Source organism: Somniosus microcephalus, chromosome 17 (assembly GCF_052327205.1).
Source record: "Somniosus microcephalus isolate GS21.2 chromosome 17, FLI_Smic_1.0, whole genome shotgun sequence".
In the NCBI taxonomy this organism is placed as follows: domain Eukaryota; kingdom Metazoa; phylum Chordata; class Chondrichthyes; order Squaliformes; family Somniosidae; genus Somniosus; species Somniosus microcephalus.
Window position 1 is genome coordinate 6,094,817 of NC_141003.1, and position 25,529 is coordinate 6,120,345.

At 47.6% G+C, this 25,529-nt stretch overlaps 1 protein-coding gene across 1 annotated transcript in view; it reads left to right on the plus strand.

Annotated features, from left to right (window-relative positions):
* Nucleotides 1–6,651: 6,651 nt before the first annotated feature.
* Nucleotides 6,652–25,529, plus strand: part of LOC147105469 (uncharacterized) — a 28,381-nt gene continuing 9,503 nt past the window's right edge. The window contains exons 1-3 of the mRNA XM_086010910.1: nt 6,652–6,745; nt 9,267–9,413; nt 19,452–19,638. Coding sequence (XP_085867036.1) covers nt 19,620–19,638 — 19 coding nt within the window. The 5' untranslated portion in view covers nt 6,652–6,745; nt 9,267–9,413; nt 19,452–19,619. The remainder of the gene's footprint in view (nt 6,746–9,266; nt 9,414–19,451; nt 19,639–25,529) is intronic.

Genomic DNA, 25,529 nt, shown 5'->3' on the forward strand with positions numbered 1-25,529 from the left:
CACTGTAATATTAGTGAGGATCGGGGGGTTACACTGTAATATTAGTGAGGATCGGGGGGTTACAGTGTAATATTCGTGAGGATCGGGGTGTTACACTGTAATATTAGTGAGGATCGGGGCGTTACACTGTAATATTAGTGAGGATCGGGGGGGTTACACTGTAATATTAGTGAGGATCGGGGGGTTACACTGTAATATTAGTGAGGATCAGGGGGTTACACTAATATTAGTGAGGATGGGGGGGTTACACTGTAATATTAGTGAGGATCGGGGGGTTACACTGTAATATTAGTGAGGATCGGGGGGTTACACTGTAATATTAGTGAGGGTCGGGTTGTTACACTGTAATATTAGTGAGGATCGGGGGGTTACACTGTAATATTAGTGAGGATCGGGGGGTTACACTAATATTAGTGAGGATCGGGGGGTTACACTGTAATATTAGTGAGGATCGGGGGTTACACTGTAATATTAGTGAGGAGCGGGGTGTTACACTGTAATATTAGTGAGGATCGGGTGGTTACACTGTAATATTAGTGAGGATCGGGGAGTTACACTGTAATATTACTGAGGATCGGGGGGTTACACTGTAATATTAGTGAGGATCGGGGGGGTTACACTGTAATATTAGAGAGGATCGGGGCGTTACACTGTAATATTAGTGAGGATCGGGGGGTTACACTGTAATATTAGTGAGGATCGGGGGGTTACACTGTAATATTAGTGAGGATCGGGGGGGTTACACTGTAATATTAGTGATGATCGGGGGTGTTACACTATAATATTAGTGAGGATCGGGGGGTTACACTGTAATATCAGTGAGGATCGGGGGGGTTACACTGTAATATTAGTGAGGATCGGGGGTTTACACTGTAATATTAGTGAGGATCGGGGGTTACACTGTAATATTAGTGAGGATCGGGGGGTTACACTGTAATATCAGTGAGGATCGGGGGGGTTACACTGTAATATTAGTGAGGATCGGGGGGTTACACTGTAATATTAGTGAGGATCGGGGGTTACACTGTAATATTAGTGAGGATCGGGGGGTTACACTGTAATATTAGTGAGGATCGGGGGGGTTACACTGTGATATTAGTGAGGATCGGGGAGTTACACTGTAATATTAGTCAGGATCGGGGGTTACACTGTAATATTAGTGAGGATCGGGGGGTTACACTGTAATATTAGTGAGGATCGGGGGTTACACTGTAATATTAGTGAGGATCGGGGGGTTACACTGTAATATTAGTGAGGATCGGGTGGTTACACTGTAATATTAGTGAGGATCGGGGGGTTACACTGTAATATTAGTGAGGATCGGGGGGTTACACTGTAATATTAGTGAGGATCGGGGGGTTACACTGTAATATTAGTGAGGATCGGGTGGTTACACTGTAATATTAGTGAGGATGGGGGGGTTACACTAACATTAGTGAGGATCGGGGGGTTACACTGTAATATTAGTGAGGATTGGGGGGTTACACTGTAATATTAGTGAGGATCGGGGGGTTACACTGTAATATTAGTGAGGATCGGGGGGTTACACTGTAATATTAGTGAGGATCGGGGGCGTTACACTGTAATATTAGTGAGGATCGGGGGGTTACACTGTAATATTAGTGAGGATCGGGGGCGTTACACTGTAATATTAGTGAGGATCGGGGGCGTTACACTGTAATATTAGTGAGGATCGGGGGGTTACACTGTAATATTAGTGAGGATCGGGGGCGTTACACTGTAATATTAGTGAGGATCGGGGGCGTTACACTGTAATATTAGTGAGGATCGGGGGGTTACACTGTAATATTAGTGAGGATCGGGGGGTTACACTGTAATATTAGTGAGGATCGGGGGGTTACACTGTAATATTAGTGAGGATCGGGGGCGTTACACTGTAATATTAGTGAGGATCGGGGCGTTACACTGTAATATTAGTGAGGATCGGGGGGTTATACTCTAATATCAGTGAGGATCGGGGGTTACACTGTAATATTAGTGAGGATCGGGGGGTTACACTGTAATATTAGTGAGGATCGGGTGGTTACACTGTAATATTAGTGAGGATCGGGGGTTACACTGTAATATTAGTGAGGATCGGGGGGTTACACTGTAATATTAGTGAGGATCGGGGGCGTTACACTGTAATATTAGTGAGGATCGGGGGTTACACTAATATTAGTGAGGATCGGGGGGTTACACTGTAATATTAGTGAGGATCGGGGGTTACACTGTAATATTAGTGAGGATCGGGGGGTTACACTGTAATATTAGTGAGGATCGGGTGGTTACACTGTAATATTAGTGAGGATCGGGGGTTACACTGTAATATTAGTGAGGATCGGGGGGTTACACTGTAATATTAGTGAGGATCGGGGGGTTACACTGTAATATTAGTGAGGATCGGGTGGTTACACTGTAATATTAGTGAGGATGGGGGGGTTACACTTACATTAGTGAGGATCGGGGGGTTACACTGTAATATTAGTGAGGATTGGGGGGTTACACTGTAATATTAGTGAGGATCGGGGGGTTACACTGTAATATTAGTGAGGATCGGGGGGTTACACTGTAATATTAGTGAGGATCGGGGGCGTTACACTGTAATATTAGTGAGGATCGGGGGGTTACACTGTAATATTAGTGAGGATCGGGGGCGTTACACTGTAATATTAGTGAGGATCGGGGGCGTTACACTGTAATATTAGTGAGGATCGGGGGGTTACACTGTAATATTAGTGAGGATCGGGGGGTTACACTGTAATATTAGTGAGGATCGGGGGGTTACACTGTAATATTAGTGAGGATCGGGGGGTTACACTGTAATATTAGTGAGGATCGGGGGGTTACACTGTAATATTAGTGAGGATCGGGGGGTTACACTGTAATATTAGTGAGGATCGGGGGCGTTACACTGTAATATTAGTGAGGATCGGGGGCGTTACACTGTAATATTAGTGAGGATCGGGGGGTTACACTGTAATATTAGTGAGGATCGGGGGGTTACACTGTAATATTAGTGAGGATCGGGGGGTTACACTGTAATATTAGTGAGGATCGGGGGCGTTACACTGTAATATTAGTGAGGATCGGGGCGTTACACTGTAATATTAGTGAGGATCGGGGGGTTATACTCTAATATCAGTGAGGATCGGGGGCCAATTGTTCAGCCTCTCTTTTGGGAAATTATGATCGGCATGAAGGGGTTCAGATTGATGGGGATTATTTCCTCCACTGCCTCTCTAAATGTTTGCAGTTTTGAAGCCTTTAACTTCTCTTTTTGAAGGTTTTGTTGAGCTACAGACTGAGGGATCAGATATGCACCTAATCGACGATTACGGCAGTATCCCTTTCCTGGATTACAAACATTTCGCTGCACGAACATTCTTTCCTGAGGTAACATCTGAAACTTTATCTTTTTCAACCCGTTACATAACTAGACGATGACTAAATTATTTCAGTCCAAGGTTTTTGCTCATGCCTGTGTACCTTATAATGCTGGGTTTATGCTATGTCCTTGTTTATGCTCTCTCTAGTCGGGAATGGGAGCAAGTGCGCCGACCTTTGTCAGAGATCCGATCGATGCTGTGCCTCAGGTACAATTTGCATGTTTAGCAGCATTTGTTGTTTTGTGGAACTATGGCCTGGAATTACTGTTGGTGATACATGAATATAATGGGCTGACATTGGTCCTGGACGGTAGCCCCATTAATCTGGTGGCGTGTGGATTGGGCGATAGCGAATATGCCACCCATGTTATGCTCTGCCCGTTACACTCGGCCCGGTGTACTTTTCCACTGAAGTCAAAGAAAAGTCGGATTTCTCCCCGGTTTAGTGTTTGTCCATTGTGAGATTCCTGTGTCCCTTATTTTATTGGAGGCGGTGACCCATCTTGAATACGCGTGTCAAAGCCTGCGCAAAACAGTGGACACGGGAACACTGTTAAAACAGGGAACATTTCTCTGCTAAATATCACCAACATGAATTTCTCAGCTTGTGAGTTGGTTATTCTGCGTCGGTTTCTGTTTCGGTTATTGCCTTCTCTAAGCCACAATGATGAAAGATGTAGCCCAATCAGTTAGAGTTGAATTTATATACATGCAAGAATGGATTTTAGTTGTATTTTTTTGTCTCTTTCCTTTTCTTTCGAGATGATCAACGTCTGTAACATAATTTCAAAAAGATATTTCCTAATTTCTCCTTTTATGCTGTTGTCTGAACATAGACTAGCCTACCCCACTATAAGCAGAGATTCTGTACAAGCTGCTTTTCACTGCTGTTTCATTTGAAGCAGGCATCTAGCAATGATCGCCCGAACGAGGGATTCAACGCCTTGTACAACTCCATGAATAATGAACAGTTTCTCGTGACTTTAATACACATTCTTGAGCAACAAAGGGATTTCTCCATTAAAGACCGGTTAGTTTTCAGTGTTGGTGCATTGCTCTGTAAAACGGTTGGGCTTTCCTTCGTTCCTCAATGGTTGACTCGACCCCATCGAATGATGTTGTCAGTGGCAATATCGTGTCACTGAGATTTTGTTAAGAAAGTTTAACTAGAGCGGAACTGAGATTTTGTATCAGAACAACTACTCTCAGTAATCGCCTCCTTTCCGCTGGGCAGGAGATCTTTCAATTCACGTGGGGCTTTGGGAGGAAGGGTTTGCCAAGAAGAACCTTTATTTCTGGGGGTGCCCAACTGGGAAGGAGTAGTTAATTGGCCGTAGGGACAGATATGGCAATAGTGGGCAGATCATTGGGATTACTGCACTGTCTCACTTCCAGTCGTGATAACAACAACTTGCATTGTTAAAAGATTAAATAGAATTGCTGATTTTCAATACCCTAGAAAGTTTCTTTTAATAAACTTCTGTTTGGGTAGGAACAGGAGTTGGCCATTGAGCCCCTTGAGCCTGTTCTGCCATTCTATGACTCTATGCTTCAATTAGATCATGACTAATCTCTACCTTAGCCCCATTTACCCACCTTAGCTCCATATCCCATGATACACTTACCCAACAAAAATCTACCAATCTCAGGCATGAAAGCTCCAATTGACCCCCAGCTTCCACAGCCTTTTGCGGGGGAGAGTTCCAGATTTCCACCACCCTTTGTGTGAAAAAGTGCCTCCTGACATCTCCCCTGAATGGCCTGGCTCTAATTTTACGTCGGCGCTGAACACCACCGCCGGCAGATCGTGACGTCAGTCGAGCGTGCAATGCCCCGGTAGCGCCCCGGACCAGATATTGAGTGGCGCCCCCTGCCTTACCACCTGCCGCTAGCAACAACAGGTAGAGGGGAACTTTTGCAGTCAGGAAGGGACTGGGGGAGCCCTATTTAAAGGCAACCACTTCCTGCCCTTTTTTATCGGCGACATTTTTGCACCACGCATTATGAGAGAGAGAGAGAGACTTCTGGAGAGATTCAACGCTGTGTGAAGGAGTTTTGGGTACTGAGCAGCACTTTGCAGGTTCATTTTGATTTGACCTTCCTTGCATCGATTTAGAAGAGACTATGGGGGCTGCACTCTGAGCTCTTTCCCTGGGCCTCTCCATTGTTCTTTCCAGCAGATTTGATTTACAGGTCTCTCCAGGCCGAGATTCAAGGCTGCAATGAGCAGGGTGTGGATGGAGAGCAAGATCGACCCTCCCCTCTAAGAACTCCCCAGTGTGTTTGTGTTCCATTGCTGACTGACATCACATGAGCTTCATCAGCGCTCTGAGGTAGCGCCTCGCTCCTTGGCATTAGCACCTTAAGACAGGTGTGAAGCGCCTGATTTAGTGCTCCAATCACCTCCAGAGGCGATAGAAGCCAAGTTTGCAGTCGGAGGCAATAATTAGCGCCAGACGCTAATCTTTGCGCCCGGACGATAATTGCGTCCCAAACGGGGCGATACCGAATTTCTCCCCCTATGTCCCTTGTTCTGGATTCCTCACCAGAGGAAATAGTTTCTCTGTATCTACCCTATAGAATCTATTTATCATTTTAAACACCTCAATTAGATCACCCTCAATCTTCTAAACTTGAGGGAATACAAGCCAGGTTTATGCAATCTGTCCTTTTAATTTCACCCTTTAAGCCCTGGTACCTTGTATCTTCACTGGGACAAGACTCCACCCACGTGTTGGCATTCAAGAGTGCAGTTACAAATTGGGCTGTACGCTTTGCTTTTAGAACGCTATCCTAACTCCATGGTCTGAACTCCTAGATGCCATTCTGAAAATGCCGACTATTTGTCATTAACAGGTGTAGGTTTGCTTCTTTCCTCACCATCGCATTTCACAGTAACCTAGTTTACCTGACAAGTGTGCTTGATCGTCTGCTCAAAGACTTGATGGATCGATCGACCGCCCAGCCAAAGCTCCTGTTACGTGGCACAGAGACGGTTGTTGAGAAACTGCTGACAAACTGGGTGTCCCTGTGCATGTACGGCTTTCTGAGGGTAAGGACTGTGTTCACATTGTGCTTTATTGTCACGGTGAAGCGTGTGTGAGTGACCATTGTAATTATGGCTGTCGTATAATTTCTTCTTGCAGTCCAGTTTTCAAATCATTTTTGCTTTATTTTTTCATTCTCGGGATGTGGGCATCGCTGCAATTATTGCCCATCCCTCGTTGCCTTGAGAAGGTGGTGGTGGGCCGCCTTCTTGAACTGCCGGGTATCAGTTTGATATAACTGAGTGGCTGGCTACAGCACTTCAGAGAGTCAACCACAGTGGGACTGGAGTCGCACACGGGCCAGGCTGGGTAAGGATGGCAGGTTTTAAAGGACTTTAGTGAACCAGTTGGATTTTTACAACAATCCGACAGCTTCATGGCAACTTTTACTGATAGCAGGTTTTTATTTCCAGATTTTTTGAAAAACTGAATTAAAATTCTCAATCTGTCGCGGTGGGATTTGAAGTCACATTCGCTGGATTATTGGCCCAGTAACACGCCCATACCATCGCTAAATTTATTAAAAGCTGTTCCTGTTGGAGAAAAAAAAATGTGTCCTGCTGAAGACTTTGCGGTAAATGTCTTGGCAGACATGGTACTGGGCCGGATATTCCAGGAAGGTCTCGGGTATTGAACTATACCGACTGAGATCACAGTCTGTGCTGAGCGAGTTGTTCTCAGTTGAGGTCACAGTAGAAATGCTATAATTGACCTCACAACCTCTGCATTAGGGGAAAGCCGTCAGAAAGTTTCCCGTCCTGATTGTTAAAGTTCCTCTTAACACTCTTAACTCGAGTTCACGGCAGACAGACAGTTTCCATCTGCAGACACAGTCTTCTATAAACTGGAATCTGTACTTTATGCATGTTGAGACCAGGAGAGGCTGCAGGGAGAAAAGCTGTCCTTTAACTATGGGATAATGCCCCAGAGGCCAGTCAGCTGCCTATCACTCTCTCCTATCTGCACTGTCGGAGGGGCAGTACTGAGGGAGTGCTGCACTGTCGGAGGGGCAGTACTGAGGGAGTGCTGCACTGTCGGAGGGTCAGTACTGAGGGAGCGCTGCACTGTCGGAGGGGCAGTACTGAGGGAGTGCTGCACTGTCGGAGGGGCAGTACTGAGGGAGTGCTGCACTGTCGGAGGGGCAGTACTGAGGGAGTGCTGCACTGTCGGAGGGGCAGTACTGAGGGAGTGCTGCACTGTCGGAGGGGAAGTACTGAGGGAGTGCTGCACTGTCGGAGGGGCAGTACTGAGGGAGTGCTGCACTGTCGGAGGGGCAGTACTGAGGGAGTGCTGCACTGTCGGAGGGGCAGTACTGAGGGAGTGCTGCACTGTCGGAGGGGCAGTACTGAGGGAGTGCTGCACTGTCGGAGGGGCAGTACTGAGGGAGTGCTGCACTGTTCGAGGGGCAGTACTGAGGGAACGCTGCACTGTTGGAGGGGCAGTACTGAGGGAGTGCTGCACTGTCGGAGGGGCAGTACTGAGGGAGTGCTGCACTGTTGGAGGGGCAGTACTGAGGGAGTGCTGCACTGTCGGAGGGGCAGTACTGAGGGAGTGCTGCACTGTCGGAGGGGCAGTACTGAGGGAGTGCTGCACTGTCGGAGGGGCAGTACTGAGGGAGTGCTGCACTGTCGGAGGGGCAGTACTGAGGGAGTGCTGCACTGTCGGAGGGGCAGTACTGAGGGAGTGCTGCACTGTCGGAGGGGCAGTACTGAGGGAGTGCTGCACTGTCGGAGGGGCAGTACTGAGGGAGTGCTGCACAGTCTGAGGGGCAGTACTGAGGGACTGCTGCACTGTCGGAGGGGCAGTACTGAGGGAGTGCTGCACTGTTCGAGGGGCAGTACTGAGGGAACGCTGCACTGTCGGAGGGTCAGTACTGAGGGAGCGCTGCACTGTTGGAGGGGCAGTACTGAGGGAGTGCTGCACTGTTGGAGGGGCAATACTGAGGGAGCGCTACACTGTCGGAGGGATGGTACTGAGGGAGTGCTACACTGTCGGAGGGGCAGTACTGAGGGAGTGCTGCACTGTTGGAGGGGCAGTACTGAGGGAGTGCTGCACTGTCGGAGGGTCAGTACTGAGGGAGCGCTGCACTGTCGGAGGGGCAGTACTGAGGGAGGTCTGCACTGTCGGAGGGTCAGTACTGAGGGAGCGCTGCACTTTCGGAGGGGCAGTACTGAGGGAGCGCTGCACTGTCGGAGGGGCAATACTGAGGGAGTGCTACACTGTCGGAGGGGCAGTACTGAGGGAGTACTGCAGTGTCGGAGGGGCAGTACTGAGGGAGCGCTGCACTGTCGGAGGGGCAATACTGAGGGAGTGCTACACTGTCGGAGGGGCAGTACTGAGGGAGTACTGCAGTGTCGGAGGGGCAGTGCTGAGGGAGTACTGCACTTTCGGAGGGGCAGTACTGAGGGAGCGCTGCACTGTCGAAGGTGCCGTCTTTCAGATGAGACGTTAAGCCGAGGCCCTGCCTGCCCTCTCAGGTCAACATAAAAGATCCTATGGCACTATTCAAACAAGAGCAGTGGCGTTCTCCCTGGTGCCCTGGCCAATATTTATCCCTCAACCAACATCACTAAAACAGGTGATCTGGTCATTGTCACATTGCTGTTTGTGGGAGCTTGCTGAGTCCAAATTGGCTCTTGTGTTTCCCACATTACAACAGTGACTACACTTCAAACAGTACTTCATTGGCTGTAAAGCGCCTTGGGACGTCCGGTGGTCGTGAAAGGTGTGATCGAAATGCAAGTCTTTCTTTCCTTTAATAACTGGGTTTCACGAAAGAGCTGATACGCTTTGCTTTATTTCCTGAGAGTTGGTGCTCTTCTCATTGCAGGAATCTGTTGGCGAGCCATTATTTAAGCTTGTGTCCGCAATAAAGCAGCGGATTAACCTGGGTCCAGTGGATGCGGTCAGCGGTAAAGCATTGTTCACGCTAAACGAAGACTGGCTATTGTGGCAGGTGACCGACTTTAAAACTCTGGTACGTGCAATCTTAATCATGGCAGAAAATGCATCTGCACGTGTTAATTAACCACCATTAATCACATAAAAATGGAGCTCTTCACTGCCACAAAACGGTGAGGATTTACTTTCCTGCTTCATTTGCAATGTTACAGTAACAACAATTTTAACAGAGCCTCATGAGTCTTAAAGAATTTGCCTGCTTCCTTATTTTAATGAATCCATCATTAGACTGGAATTAATGAGAACTGTTCCAGTAAATGATATTACCCGCCTCTTTACAATTGAAACTGTTAATAGGTTGCTGTGATTCCATCCCCTGTTCACAAGGTTTTAACATGTTGCCGTAACATTGCAACAAGCTAGGTCCTCCTCAGCGGCTAATGGAGAATCATGACAGTTCCCTTTTCTGAACTTGCTAAGGTTGCATGGAAATTGAGATATTAGTGTCAGCCTGTGTTTAAAATGCAAAAGGGGGTGAAATTGGACATTCACCCCCAACGTTTTAAGTATTTAATCTGTTCACAAAATGTTGAGGTGAACAAGTAAAACTTCAAAAAAGGCTCCAATGGTGCAATTGTCTAAATAATATATTAAAAACCTTACATCTGCATTCAGCTCCTGTCAACTATCCCATATATAAATTCCATAGTTCACAATGGGAACCGCCTATGTAAACTTGGCAGGCTGTAACTGCACCTTCCCGCCAATGGGGGCATTGCAGTGCCACCTCTTGTGAATGATTGAAATTCAACCCAGTTAATCTGATTTTGGTGATGTTGCTTGAGGCAGGAATGTTAGCTAGGACACTGGAGAACACTCCTGTTCTGCTGACAACCTGTAGTATATCAACAGCAATGACGGCAGCAAGTAGAATCTCTCCCTTCCCCTACGTCCTTTACCAAAGACAACCTAGAAGGTGCAGTGACCGAGTGCCCATGGGGTTAATGAGTGAGCAACCTTCAGGTTTCCCAAACTGACTGAGAGATGGAGAGATAGACAAAGACACACACCTACAGAGAAAATGGGTGAGAGGCACACAGGAAGAGACAGAGGGAAGGAGAGATTTACAGAAAGAATGAAAAAGGGAGTGTGAGGCATAAAGAGATGACAGCAAAGGTATGTGGGAACCATACAGAGAGAGAGGGAGAGGGCAGGTGGTGGCTACTGAACTGTACCCCACACGAGTCATCACCCTCTGGAGAATGGGGGAAGAGCATTGCGTGGTGTTAGCTTTCAGGTGGACATCAAATATCTCATTGCACTATTTGAAAAAGAGCAAGTGAAATCTCCCGGTGTCTTGGCCAATATTTATCCCTCAACTAACTTCACTAAAACAGATGATCTGTTCATTTACTTCATTGCTGTTTGTGGGAGCTTGCTGTGCACAAATTGGCTGCTGCGTTTCCTACATTACAACAGTGACTCCACTTCAAACAGTACTTCATTGGCTGTAAAGCACTTTGGGACGTCCTGAAGTGGTGAAAGGTGCTAGAGAACATTCACTTCAGAAGGTCAGTAAGATTTGTTCTGCTTTTTCAGTCCTGTTGGTTTAATGGTTTCACACCACAAGGTCATGTTCATGAAAAAATAATGAAGTTACCGGCATTGGTTCCTTTTTTCCCATTACTTTGCCCCAGCTTGTGTTCCTGTGTGGTTAAACTGGTTCCATTTTATACTACACCAAATGATTTCTTTCTTTTGCTCATGTGGACAACAGGCACTGCTCCCAGCCTCTGTGTGCTTCATTGAGCAAAGGAAAGAAAGTCCTGCGTTTATATAGCATGTCATCACCTCTCCCAAAACACATAAAGCACTTTACATACAACTAATTACCTCAAAGTGCAGTGTGGACAAATGTGAAAGCCATTCTGCTCATCGTAAGATCCTGCAGAGCTGCAATGAAATGAATAACCAGTTCATCTGTTTTTGGTTGATGGAGGAATTTTGCCAACAGAATTCCCAGTTCAATTCCAAATAGTACCATGGAATTTTTAGCTTCTCAATTGAACATCTTATCCGACCTCTGACAGTGCAACACAGTACTGCACTGGAGTGCAGGGCCTAGAATAGGTGCACAAGTCTCTGAGTGGGCCTTGAACCCACGACCTTCTGAGCCAGAGGCAAGAGTGCAACTAAAAGAGCCAAGCTGACACTTGAGTACAGCGTACAGCCCAAGGTCGTTGTCAGGCTTTGTTGTGACTCTTGAACTGGATCCAGCTCCGTGCTGTGCTTCCTGTCCCATGAGTGGTTAAAGCAACAAATAAATGCCCGATACGATAGCAAAATACTGCGGATGCTGGAAATCTGAAATAACAACAGAAAATGCTGGAAATACTCAACAGGCCAGGCAGCATCCATGGAGAGAGAAACAGAGTTAACATTTCAGGTCTGGGACCTGTAATGATCAGTAACATGTCATTCTAGAATGGTACACTAGGTGGAGCTGTATGTTTAGTAGGGGGCTACCCACAAGGCAGTAGTCAAGATGGATGCCTGTACACTAGTCCACATGGCTGAATAAATGACTAGCTCAAGCTAGCTGTTCATAATGAAAACGTCTATTTATTTATGAACATAATAACATGATACCAGGATTGGTAATATCTGCTGAATATTGTGAAACGCGACATGGAGAATTTGAAGCCACTGGAGGGTTTGAAACTCACGGGGAATGTTGACTGCAATTGGCGGACTTTCAAACAACAATTTGAACTCTACATTGCCGCCATCGGGTTTGGTACAATGCCAGACGCAAGGAAAATAGCGTTACTGCTCACGGTTGCAGGCCCACAGGCGATAGAGGTATTTAATATGTTTCTATTTGATCAAGAGGAGGACAGAGAAAAAATGGACAATGTGCTAAAGAAGTTTGATACACATTGTTCTCCAAAAAAGAACGAGACCTATGAGAGGTACGTGTTCCGTTCATGGACACAGCAGCAAAATGAGACTTTTGATAGTTTTGTGACCGATCTGAAACTGAAAGCACAGACATGTAATTTCTCTGAACTGAAATCATCCATGATTCGTGACCAGATTATGTTTGGTATTCATGATAAAAAAGCCAGGGAACGTTTGTTGAGAGAAACTGAACTAACATTGGAGGATGCTGTGAAAATATGCCATGCCAGTGAGCTAGCTCAACAGCACGCAAAGACTTTCAGTGAAATTAATAATGATGCGACTGTAATGAGTGACTGTGCTGCTGTTGGTGCTGTGTCCTACGAGGGGAAGAAACATGGGCAGAACAGAAATGCAAAGCAATCGGAGGATGGAATTTTTAATTGTAAACGCTGTGGTTACCAGCACCAGTCAAGACAATGCCCAGCATTTGGGAAAATGTGCACAAAATGTAATGGAAAGAATCACTTTGCCAAGCAATGCTTTTCAAAAGTAAAAACAAAGAAAGGGCAACAAGTCAATGTGATTGAGGACACTGATTTAAGTGAGACATTTTTTGTAGGAATGGTGTCATGTGACAATATAGAAAAGGATACAGAAAATGTGCAGCCCTCAGGAATGGACAATGCTGAACATAAAGTTAATGCAGTAAAAGAGGACAAATGGATGATGCCACTGCAGGTAAATGGAGCATTCGTTACATTGAAACTAGACACTGGGGCAAAAGCAAACTTAATCAGTATGAGTGATATTAAAAATATGAACAAAAAGCCCAAAATACAGAAAAAGTCAGTACTACTGAAGGACTATAATGGACAGAAAATAGATAGCTTAGGTGTATGCAGACTTAAAGTGACAGTCAAAGACAAAGTGCATCATCTCATGTTTTCTGTTGTGGCTGAAGGACTTGATTCACTACTAGGTGACAAAGCTTGTGAGGACTTAGAACTGGTCAAGAGAGTCTACCGTATAAACTGTGCCATAAGCAGACCAGATGACTCAGTGGATTCTGTAGTGAGTAATTTCCAGGATGTGTTCAAAGGATTTGGAGTTCTACCATTCATTTACAAGATCCAGCTAAAGGAGGATGCTCAGCCAGTGGTACATGCTCCACGGAGAGTTCCAGCACCCCTGCGTGACCGGCTCAAGAAAGAACTGGACAGAATGACCACACTAGGAGTCATCAGGAAAGTCGAAGAGCCAACAGACTAGGTTAACTTCATGGTATGTGTAAAGGAAAAGAACAATGATCTAAGAGTATGCATGGATCCAAAGGACTTAAATGCAAACATAAAATGTGAACACTACCAGATTCCCAAGCAAGAAGAAATCACCAGTGAAATGTCAGGTGCCAGATACTTCACAAAGCTCAATACCTCACAAGGATTTTGGCAACTAAAACTGGATGAAGAGAGCACCTTCAACACACCATTTGGCAGGTATTGTTTCCTCAGAATGCCTTTCGGGATAATATCTGCATCGGAAATCTTTCATAGAGCGATGGAACACATAATTGAAGGTCTGGAAGGAGTTCGGGTCTATGTTGATGACATCATCATCTGGGGCTCCACACTGAAAGAACACGGCAGCACGGTGGCATAGTGGTTAGCACTGTTGCCTCACAGCGCCAGGGACCCAGGTTCAAATCTGGCCTCGGGCGACTGTCTGTGTGGAGTTTGCACATTCTCCCTGTGCTTGCGTGGGTTTTCTCCGGGTGCTCCGGTTTCCTCCCACAGTCCAAAGATGTGCAGGTTAGGTTGATTGGCCATGATAAAAATTGGCCCTTAGTGTTAGGGGGGATTAAATATGTGGGGTTACAGGGTTACAGGGATAGGGCTTGGGTAAGATGGCTGTCGGTGTAGGGACCGGGTGCTAGGGTTTGGATGATCAGCCATGATCTCGTTGAATGGCGGAGCAGGCTCGAAAGGGCTGAATGGCCTACTCCTGCTCCTATCTTCTATGTTTCTGTGTTTCTAAAGTGCTACAGAGCATACGCTGGAATGGACTGAAGCTCAACAAAGCCAAGTGTCAGTTTGGCATCCAGGAAGTCACTTTCCTAGGAGATAATCTATCTGGTAAAGGATTAGAGCCAGATATGGAAAAAGTAAACGCCATACTCAACATGCCCCGACCCACTGATAAAAAAGGAGTGCTACGCATCATGGGGATGATAAACTTCATTGGAAAGTTCATTCCTAACTTGTCAGCCAAGACAGCCTGTCTGCGAGACCTGCTACATAAAACAAATGAGTTCGCATGGACAGAAAGACATGAACAAGAGTGGATGAACCTCAAAACAGTGCTGACAACCACACCTGTACTCACCTTCTTTGACCCAACAAAGAGAATCAAAGTGTCAATGGATGCATCAAAAGATGGCCTAGGCGCGGTCTTGCTACAAGCAGAGGGTGAATATTGGAAGCTTGTTGCCTATGCCTCCAGGTCTATGACTGATTCTGAGTGTCAATACGCCCAGATTGAAAAGGAGTGTCTAGGCTTGGTAGTTGGACTAGAAAAGTTCCATGGCTACATATATGGACTTCCCACCTTCACAGTTGAGACAGACCATTGCCCACTGGTTGCCATCATAAAAAAAAACCTGAATGAGATGTCTCCAAGGATTCAACGACTCATGATGAAGCTGCAAAGATATGACTTTGAACTGATCTACACACCAGGCAAACACATAGTGTTAGCAGATGCACTATCCCGAGCACCCACAATGAGTCATGTGAGCTCTACTGAGGAAGACGTGGATGTTCATGTGAGTATGGTCACTGCTGCGCTGCCCGTGTCAGACACAAAATCAAAGCAAATAGCAGAAGAAACAGTAAAAGATACAGTGTTACAAACAGTAATAAAGAACATTCATCATGGTTGGCCAAAAGGTTCCTGTCCAAAGTAGTATCACATCAGGTCAGAGTTGAGTGTCGCAAGTGGACTATTACTAAAACAGAACAGAATAGTCATTCCACAGGCTCTACGTCAAGGCATGCTCAAAAGGATTCATGAGGGACACCTTGGAATTGAAAAATGCAAAAGGAGAGCAAGAGACACTGTTTATTGGCCTGGCATAAATAAGGACATTGAGAACATGATAGGCATATGTGAGACATGTCAGAAACACCAAAACAAACAAGCAAAGGAACCAATGATAGTAGCTGACTTACCAACAGCACCATGGCAAAAGGTTGGTATGGCCCTTTTTCATTTGAATGGTAAAGACTATCTATTAGTGATTGACTACTATTCTAACTATCCTGAGATGGCGCTGCTCTCAAGCACATCAGCAAGCAGTGTCATAATGCATGTTAAATCCATCTTCGCCAGACATGGAATTCCCAGGATTGCCGTTAGCGACAATGGTCTGTGCTTCAACTGTAAGGAGTGGCAACAGTTTGCAGCACATTATGACTTTCAACACATCACACCCAGTCCTCTGTATGCTCAGTCAAATGGTAAGGCAGAGAAAGGTGTTCAAGTTCTCAAACAGCTACTGAAGAAAGCAACAGAAAGCAAGTCTGATCCTTATCTCGCCCTGCTGAGCTACCGAGCCTTCCCTTTAGACTCTGGTTCTTCACCTGCTGAACTCCTAATGGGTCGCAAGTTGCGCACCACGCTACCCTGCCGTGCAAAAGAAAAGCAGAGTAAGGAACTAAGACAGAGACTTCAACTGTTAAAGCTGAAACAGAAATCACACTATGACAAGTCATCCAAAACTCTGAAACCATTGACAAGGGATGATGTTGTCAGGATTGAGGATCCAAATGCATGGAACAGGAAAGCTACAGTTCTTGAGGAAGTAGGACCAAGGTCATACACCGTTAGAACTGAGGAAGGACAGATTCTCAGGAGGAACCGCCGTTCCCTCCTGAAAACACAAGAAACTATCCAAGAGCAAATCGATGACAATGCCGCAACTGAATCTTGTCACTCACCACCAGAACAATCTAACACAAACACACATACAGGCTCTCATGAAAACACATCAGACTTACCTGTGCTGAGAAGATCCACACGTGAAGTAAAAATGCCTGATAGACTTAATCTTTGAGTACAAAGAAAACTATAATAAAAGAATGAAAAGCTTAGAGTTCATAAAGTAAAGCTTTGAAAATGTGTTGACTGTTGTGAAGATGTTTATGTCATTATGATTGATATTGATTTTGTTTAACCTCTAAGGAAGGGGGATGTAATGATCAGTAACATGTCATTCTAGAATGGTACACTAGGTGGAGCTGTATGTTTAATAGGGGGCTACCCACAAGGCAGTAGTCAAGATGGATGCCTGTACACTAGTCCACATGGCTGAATAAATGACTAGCTCAAGCTAGCTGTTCATAATGAAAACGTCTCTTTATTTATGAACATAACAGGACCCTTCATCAGTTCTGTTGAAGGGTCCCAGACCTGAAACGTTAACTCTGTTTCTCTCTCCATGGATGCTGCCTGGCCAAATAAATGCCCGACGTGCTTCAGGCCGAGCCCTCCGCCCTCTTGAATCAGCCTTTGTTCTCCAAGTTTAAGGGTTAATCTGCTGCATTGAATCACCCAGCTAACCCAATTCCTGACGCTTGCTCTCCTCACACTCCCGGGTAGGAGGGGTGTGATTTTGAAACTTGGCCCAAACACACCGCGAAGTCGATGGTGCATTCGCCGTCCCCGCCCGATGGATTGATAGGAACATAGGAACAGGAGGAGGTCATTCAGCCCCTCGAGCCTGTTCCGCCATTCAATGAGATCATGGCTGATCTGTACCTTAACTCCATCCACCTTCTTTGGTTCTATGCCCTTTAATAGCCTTGCCCAACAAAAACCTAGCGATCTCGGTTTTGAAATATTCAATTGACCCCCAGCCTCAACAGCTTTTTTGGGGGGAGAGAGTTCCAGATTTCCGCCACCCTTTGTGTGAAGAAGTGCTTCCTGAACGGCCTGGCTCTAATTTTAAGGTTCTGCCCCCTTGTTCTGGACTCCTCCACCAGAGGAAACAGGTTCCCTCTCTCTACCCTATCGAATCCTTTGATCATCTTAAACACCTCAAGTAGATCACTTCTTAATCTTCTATATTCAAGGGAATACAAACTGTCCTCATAATTTAACCCCTTTAGCCCCGGTATCATCCTGGTGAATGCAGGAGGCCGGAACCATTATCAAGTCCGGGCCTTATTATAATACAGCCGGCAATCTGCCCAGCTCGCTGAACCGGGAACATCTCCTGGAACAAACCACGCCGGAACGCGGCAGAGAGTAGGGGGGAGGCCAACCCAGCATCTGACAGCAGGGGGGCCAGGCCGAGCAGTCTGGCCCCACAAGAATTCCCCGACAACTGTTTCAGGCTTTCTTTTGGACCAGCCCCGGCAGGCCCTTTAAAGATCTCTAGTTTGGCCACTCACTGTCTGGTGCAAACGGGTGGAGCGTGCGAGGCAGACACTGTCTATTTCAGATCGACAATTGCAATCGGGGTCCTACAATTAGGTCCTGTGATTTACACATGCAAACAGCCTCCCACCCATTGACAGGCCTGCCTGAACATCACATCAGGCCCATCTTAGCCAACCAAGGGTCTGCCTCTGTTCCCCTGCCAGGTGCCCCATAAACAGGACGGCCAGTAAATCACCCCCTTCCCCCACCAATTTCTGAGTCTCAACCCCCCCCCCCCAATAAGTAAATTATACTTTAAAATATATAGCCTAGAAATTACTGGTGACAATATTAGTGAAAGAACATTCAACAAGTCCCTATGATGTTCCTGTGTCCACTGACAGATTGAAGCCCATGTCCTTTGGGTTCAGGACACCCACTGCATGGAGTATTTGATTACCTCAATCTACACCCAATCCTTAAACCCACACTCTTATTCCCAACTGGATATTTATCGAGCTGCTTTTTGAAGGAGTTAATCAGCATTTAATGCTTTTGAGATCCAATACTTGGTGGGAAAATACAATTCTCCTTCTCTCGAGTCTCACTTGAGATTTGTTGATTTTAAAAGTGCTCCCTGTAGTTCTTCACTCCTAGCCTCGGTCTCGGCCTACAAATATCTACACCATCTGTGCCTCTCGGCATTTTAAAGATCTCGTTATGTGTCCCTCAAATTTTTTTATCAATGAAAGCAAGCTCAGCTCTGCAACATTCTTCTCATGACCTTGACCACAAAGGCCTTGAATTAACCTTTTAGTTCTTCTCCGGAACTTCACTGACACAACAATGCCCTTTCGAAAGATGCAAGCTGTGTTCTGGATGTGGCTTTACCACTGATTTTATCAGGTTTAAATAACCTGTTTCAAACTATAGTAAACACCCTCAAAACCTATCCTAGTATTTGCAAAACTTTATTGGTACAGCCTTACTGTAAACTTTGAGCAAATTATCAACAATCACACCTGAATCTTTTTTTCATTTCCACATTTAATAATAGACTCTTTGAATATTTAGTGTTTCATTATATATTAGCTCACATTTATTTGCATCAAAATCCATCTGTCAGTTCCTATCCTGCCTGATAACTTGGCCCAAATCTTTTTCAATTCTTTTTATTTCTCCATATTTCCCACTTGACCATGTGTCTGGAATCAACGGCAATTCTGGCATTAACAGGAGCGTTCTTCAAACCGTTTAGAAATGCTGTGAATGACGGGACATGTGGAACTTTATCAGATACCTTCAGTAATCCATCTCGGCAAGGCTCTCACCTGCCCAAAGTCTGAAAGATCACTGTGACGTTTTGCGCAGTGCGCAGACACCAATTGCACGAGATGCAAATTAGGGATTTCTTTTCTAAAGATACTGCCTCATGCCCAGCTCCCAAAGTGGTATGGAGAAGGTTTAAAATGCACAAAGGCGAAGGCCCTTGCCACCTGGACCAGTTGCTTCCCAGGACTGTGTGTTCCAGTAATTGTATAAAATGCCTATAATCGACCAGTGATACTTTCTCTCTTAAACAGATCTGTAATTGAGCAGAATCTTCTGTAGTAACCCTCCCTATGTTTAAATTCTGGCTGCACTGTTCCCTCATTTTGTAACTGAGGAATTATTCCTCACTCAAAACTGGGCTTTAGTTTTCAGATGAGGAGGTTAACCATGTCTTTATGAAATTATGAAAATATTCTTTAACGTCTCGGGTCTTACTACAGTGTGATCTTGCTCCTGACAGAAACTGGATGTTTCATTCCAACTGAGCACTGAAGCTGACTATGACAATGATCTGGACAGCAACTCTACTCTTGAAGTGGATGTTCTGGATTGCGACACTATAGGACAAGCAAAGGAGAAGATTTTTGAGGCATTCTTCAATAAATACGGTTACTCACAGAGGTTCCAAATGGAAGATATCGACCTGGGTAATTTCCCTCTTGGGTTTTCAATTTGATTTTAGGTTAAGCCTCCTTTGCAGAACTCGGGTGTCTAAACTCAACAGATCCAGGCAAATTCCAACGTCCCTTGCCATCTTTTATTAAAACAGCTCCCGCTCACACACTGAAACAAACATGAATACAGTAATAAAACCTTCTGGGGGCAAGGCCTCTGAACACTGGCTTGATATCCAGCGGGGTCCTCGTGTTCAGTGGGAGTGGAGTACTGGAACCCCCCTCCCAGTCAGGCTAATGGCCTGTCCACATATTACAAAAAAGGGTCTTTGTTACGAAAATTTTTAAAGCAACAACAACTTGCATTTATATAGCACCTTTAACGTAGTAGAACGTCCCAAGGAGCTTCACAGGAGTGTTATCAGATCTTTTAAAAATTTGACACCGAGCCACATAAGGGGATATTAGGACAGGTGATCAAAAGCTTGGTCAAAGAGGTGGGCTTTAAGGAGCATCTTACAGGAGGAGAGAGAGACGGAGAGGTTTAGGCAGGGAATTCCAGAGCTTAGGGCCCAGGCAACAGAAGGCACGGCCGCCAATGGTGGAGCGATTATAATCAGGGATGCTTAAGAGGGCAGAATTAGAGGAGTGCTGAGATCTCGGAGGGTTGTAGGGCTGGAGGAGATTACAGAGATAGGGAGAAATAATGGAAGAAATGGGTTGTCTCATGTGCCATTAGCCATGGAAGAGAAAGTGAAGAAGAATAAAAGGTACTGAGATGTCAAGAGATTTATTGCTGTAACACTAACCAAATAAAAATAAATACTTAAACTATTTAAGTACTAATTCTGCTCATCTCCTTGAACCGTTTCTGTCCCCATTCTCCTCCCCACTCTCTGTTAGTATTCTAACCTTGGCTTGCTTTCACATCCTCTATCCTATTGACCTCACACCTTTTGGATCAACTCACTTTATTGTCTTACTTCCCCGCCACGGTTTCACCTTCAGTTTGGAAGGTGGAACAGTCGATGAAACATTTATCCTCAGGACTTGCTGAAAACCATTCCGATGATCATTTTACCTCCTTATAGTCAGCAATCGGGGCCAACCTCACCAGCAGATCAAACCCGACCACTGAAATCGGGGGTGTTCATTATTCAAGGATTTGGCTGGTTTAGCTCTCTCGCTACAAGGGCCGCAGAGTGGAAGGTCAATACGTAGATATTACAACACCGAAACAGGCCATTCGGCCCAACCAGTCCGTGCTGGTCTTTATCCTCCACATGAGCAGTATCTTAATCCCATGTACCCGCTCTGTTCCCATATCCCTTTATTCCCCCTTTTCTTCAATAGTATAGATGCATTTAAGGGGAGGCTAGACAAGCATATGAGGGAGAAGGGAATAGAGGGTTACGCTGATAGAGTTAGATGAGGAAAGAGTGGAGCATAAACACCGGCATGGACTGGCTGGGCCGAATGGCCTGTTTCTGTGCTGTATATCCGATGTAATTCTATGTAACCATCGATCTGACCTACTCTGAAATCTTGACACGGTCTCTGTTTCAATCACTGACGTAATAAAACTCACTACGCACTTGGTTTGAGTATAAAGCAAGGCTTTAATCAACTTATTTCAGAACATGGAGGTCTAGTTGTACTTCACTAGCTCCTTGTCTTTACAAAATGTCCCTGGCAAGCTGGGCCAACGCCCGAGTATTTATACTCCTTGGACGGCGCCACCAGCTGGCCGTCCAGTGTTATTTCATATGTACTTTCTCGATGATGAGATTTATAACAATCACTAATTCCAGTTGTGCATTCAACAAACTCACAACCCTTTGTGCAAAAAAACTTTCTGCTGCTCTCTGTCCGAAATCTCTTACATTGAATCGTATGTCTTTGTTCCCTTGTTCGATTCCTGCTCAATCACTGGAAACAATCTCTTTCGATCTGCTCTGTGCCATACCTTCATATTTTCCAACGCCTCGACGTCACAGCTTCAGTTCCCTCAGGGATCTTGGGAAGTCAGCAGGGACTCGGCACCTCCGCACTAGGAGGGAGGGGGGGGGAAATGCAGAAAGATTCTGACAGCAAGTTCCCTACATGTATCGAATCCAATCAGGGTCCTTGGCATCAGTGGGAGCCCAATGGTATTTGAACCGGGGGCCAGAGTGAGGAATCCACCGGGGGTCAGAGTGAGGAATCTGCCGGGGTCAGAGTGAGGAATCCACCAGGGTCAGAGTGAGGAATCCACCGGGGTCAGAGTGAGGAATCCACCGGGGTCAGAGTGAGGAATCCACCGGGGTCAGAGTGAGGAATCCACCGGGGTCAGAGTGAGGAATCCACCGGGGGTCAGAGTGAGGAATCCACCGGGGGTCAGACTGAGGAATCCGCCGGGGTCAAAGTGAGGTATCCACCGGGGGTCAGAGTGAGGAATCCACCAGGGGTCAGAGTGAGGAATCTGCCGGGGTCAGACTGAGGAATCCACCAGGGTCAGAGTGAGGAATCCACCGGGGGTCAGAGTGAGGAATCCACTGGGGTCAGAGTGAGGAATCCACCAGGGTCAGACTGAGGAATCCACTGGGAGTCAGAGTGAGGAATCCACCAGGGTCAGACTGAGGAATCCACTGGGGTCAGAGTGAGGAATCCACTGGGGATCAGAGTGAGGAATCCACCGGGGGTCAGAGTGAGGAATCTGCCGGGGTCAGAGTGAGGAATCCGCCGGGGGTCAGACTGAGGAATCCACCGGGGTCAGAGTGAGGAATCCAATGGGGGTCAGAGTGAGGAATCCGCCGGGGGTCAGACTGAGGAATCCACCGGGGTCAGAGTGAGGAATCCACAGGGGGTCAGACTGAGGAATCCACCAGGGTCAGAGTGAGGAATCCACCGGGGGTCAGAGTGAGGAATCCACTGGGGTCAGAGTGAGGAATCCACTGGGGATCAGAGTGAGGAATCCACTGGGAGTCAGAGTGAGGAATCCACCGGGGTCTGAGCGAGGAATCCACTGGGGTCTGAGTGAGGAATCCACCAGGGTCAGAGTGAAGAATCCACTGGGGGTCGGAGTGAGGAATCCACCGGGGTCAGAGTGAGGAATCCACCAGGGTCAGAGTGAGGAATCCACCGGGGTCAGAGTGAGGAATCCACCGGGGGTCAGAGTGAGGAATCCACCGGGGGTCAGAGTGAGGAATCCACCGGGGGTCAGAGTGAGGAATCCACCGGGGGTCAGAGTGAGGAATCCACCGGGGGTCAGACTCAGGAATCCGCCGGGGTCAGAGTGAAGAATCCACTGGGGGTCGGAGTGAGGAATCCACCGGGGTCAGAGTGAGGAATCCACCAGGGTCAGACTGAGGAATCCACCGGGGTCAGAGTGAGGAATCCACCAGGGGTCAGAGAGAGGAATCCACTGGGATCAGACTGAGGAATCCACTGGGGTCAGAGTGAGGAATCCACTGGGAGTCAGAGTGAGGAATCCACTGGGGGTCAGAGTGAGGAATCAACTGGGGGTCTGAGTGAGGAATCCACTGTGGTCTGAGTGAGGAATCCACTGGGGTCTGAGTGAGGAATCCACTGGGGTCTGAATGAGGAATCCACTGGGGTCTGAGTGAGGAACCCACTGGGGTCTGAGTGAGGAATCCACTGGGGTCTGAGTGAGGAATCTACTGGGGTCTGAGTGAGGAATCCACTGGGGTCTGAGTGAGGAATCCACCGGGGTCTGAGTGAGGAATCCACTGGGGTCAGAGTGAGGAATCCACTGGGGTCAGAGTGAGGAATCCACCGGGGTCAGAGTGAGGAATCCACTGGGGTCAGAGTGAGGAATCCACCGGGGTCAGAGTGAGGAATCCACCGGGGTCAGAGTGAGGAATCCACCGGGGTCAGAGTGAGGAATCCACTGGGGTCAGAGTGAGGAATCCACCGGGGTCTGAGTGAGGAATCCACCGGGGGTCAGAGTGAGGAATCCACTGGGGTCAGAGTGAGGAATCCACTGGGGTCAGAGTGAAGAATCCACTGGGGGTCGGAGTGAGGAATCCACTGGGGTCAGAGTGAGGAATCCGCTGGGGTCTGAGTGAGGAATCCACTGGGGTCTGAGTGAGGAATCCACTGGGGTCTGAATGAGGAATCCACTGGGGTCAGAGTGAAGAATCCACTGGGGGTCGGAGTGAGGAATCCACTGGGGTCAGAGTGAGGAATCCGCCGGGGTCAGAGTGAGGAATCCACCAGGAGTCAGAGTGAGGAATCCACCGGGGTCTGAGCGAGGAATCCACTGGGGGTCAGAGTGAGGAATCCACCGAGAGTCAGAGCGGGGAATCCACGGGTCAGAGTGAGGAATGCACTGGGGGTCAGAGTGAGGAATCCACCGGGGTCAGAGTGAGGAATCCACCGGGGTCAGAGGGAGGAATCCACCGGGATCACAGTGAGCAATCCACTGGGGTCTGAGTGAGGAATCCACTGGGGTCAGAGTGAGGAATCCACTGGGGGTCTGAGCGGGGAATCCACCGGGGGTCAGAGTGAGGAATCCACCGGGGTCAGAGTGAGGAATCCACTGGGGTCTGAGTGAGGAATCCACTGGGGTCAGAGCAGGGAATCCACTGGGGGTCAGAGTGAGGAATCCACCGGGGTCAGAGTGAGGAATCCACTGGGGTCTGAGTGAGGAATCCACTGGGGTCGTCGTCGTCGTACGTGTCTTCACACTGTTCCCTTTGGGGAACTGTATGAAGTGGTGGAAGGATTTCTGGCAGCGATTAACGCTCCTTCTGTGACCGTAACCATCTTCGTACCAGCCATTAGGGTGGTTAGTCCTATGGCGGGAGGGTTTTACGGGCTCCCACAACCCATACGAGGGGGGGGCCACCCACACCCACGGACGCAAGTATCCCGCTGGATGTCAACCCAGAATTTAGAGCCAGAGCTCCGACTCCACTTGCCGGGACTGTCTGGAGCGGGGTTCGAAACCCTACGCCTTCTGGCCCAGCGGCGGGGATGCTACCGCTATGCCAAAGGCCCACTCCCATCCACTGGGGTCAGAGTGAGGAATCCACTGGGGGTCTGATCGGGGAATCCACCGGGGGTCAGAGTGAGGAATCCACTGGGGTCAGAGCGGGGAATCCACTGGGGTCAGAGCAGGGAATCAACTGGGGTCAGAGCAGGGAATCCACTGGGGGTCGGAGTGAGGAATCCACCGGGGTCAGAGTGAGGAATCCACCGGGGGTCAGAGTGGGGAATCCACTGGGGTCAGAGCAGGGAATCCACCGGGGGTCCGAGTGAGGAATCCACCGGGGGTCAGAGTGGGGAATCGACTGGGGTCAGAGCAGGGAATCCACTGGGGGTCAGAGTGAGGAATCCACTGGGGTCAGAGCAAGGAATCCACTGGGGTCAGAGTGAGGAATCCACTGGGGATCAGAGTGAGGAATCCACTGGGGGTCAGAGTGAGGAATCCACCGGGGTCTGAGCGAGGAATCCACTGGAGGTCTGAGCGAATAATCCACTGGGGTCTGAGTGAGGAATCCACCGGGGTCAGAGTGAGGAATCCACCGGGGGTCAGAGTGAGGAATCCACTGGGGGTCAGAGTGAGGAATCCACCGGGGTCAGAGTGAGGAATCCACCGGGGGTCAGAGTGAGGAATCCACTGGGGGTCGGAGTGAGGAATCCACCGGGGTCAGAGTGAGGAATCCACCGGGGTCAGAGTGAGGAATCCACCGGGGGTCAGAGTGAGGAATCCACTGGGGGTCGGAGTGAGGAATCCACTGGGGCTCAGAGTGAGGAATCCACCGGGGGTCAGAGCGGGGAATCCACTGGGGGTCGGAGCGAGGAATCCACTGGGGGTCAGAGCAAGGAATCCACTGGGATTCTCCTCCAGCCTGAAGCGGGTCGGAGCTGCTGGAAAGGACGAAGAGGCCCTCCAGGGAAGTCAAAAGCTTTCCTTTGTT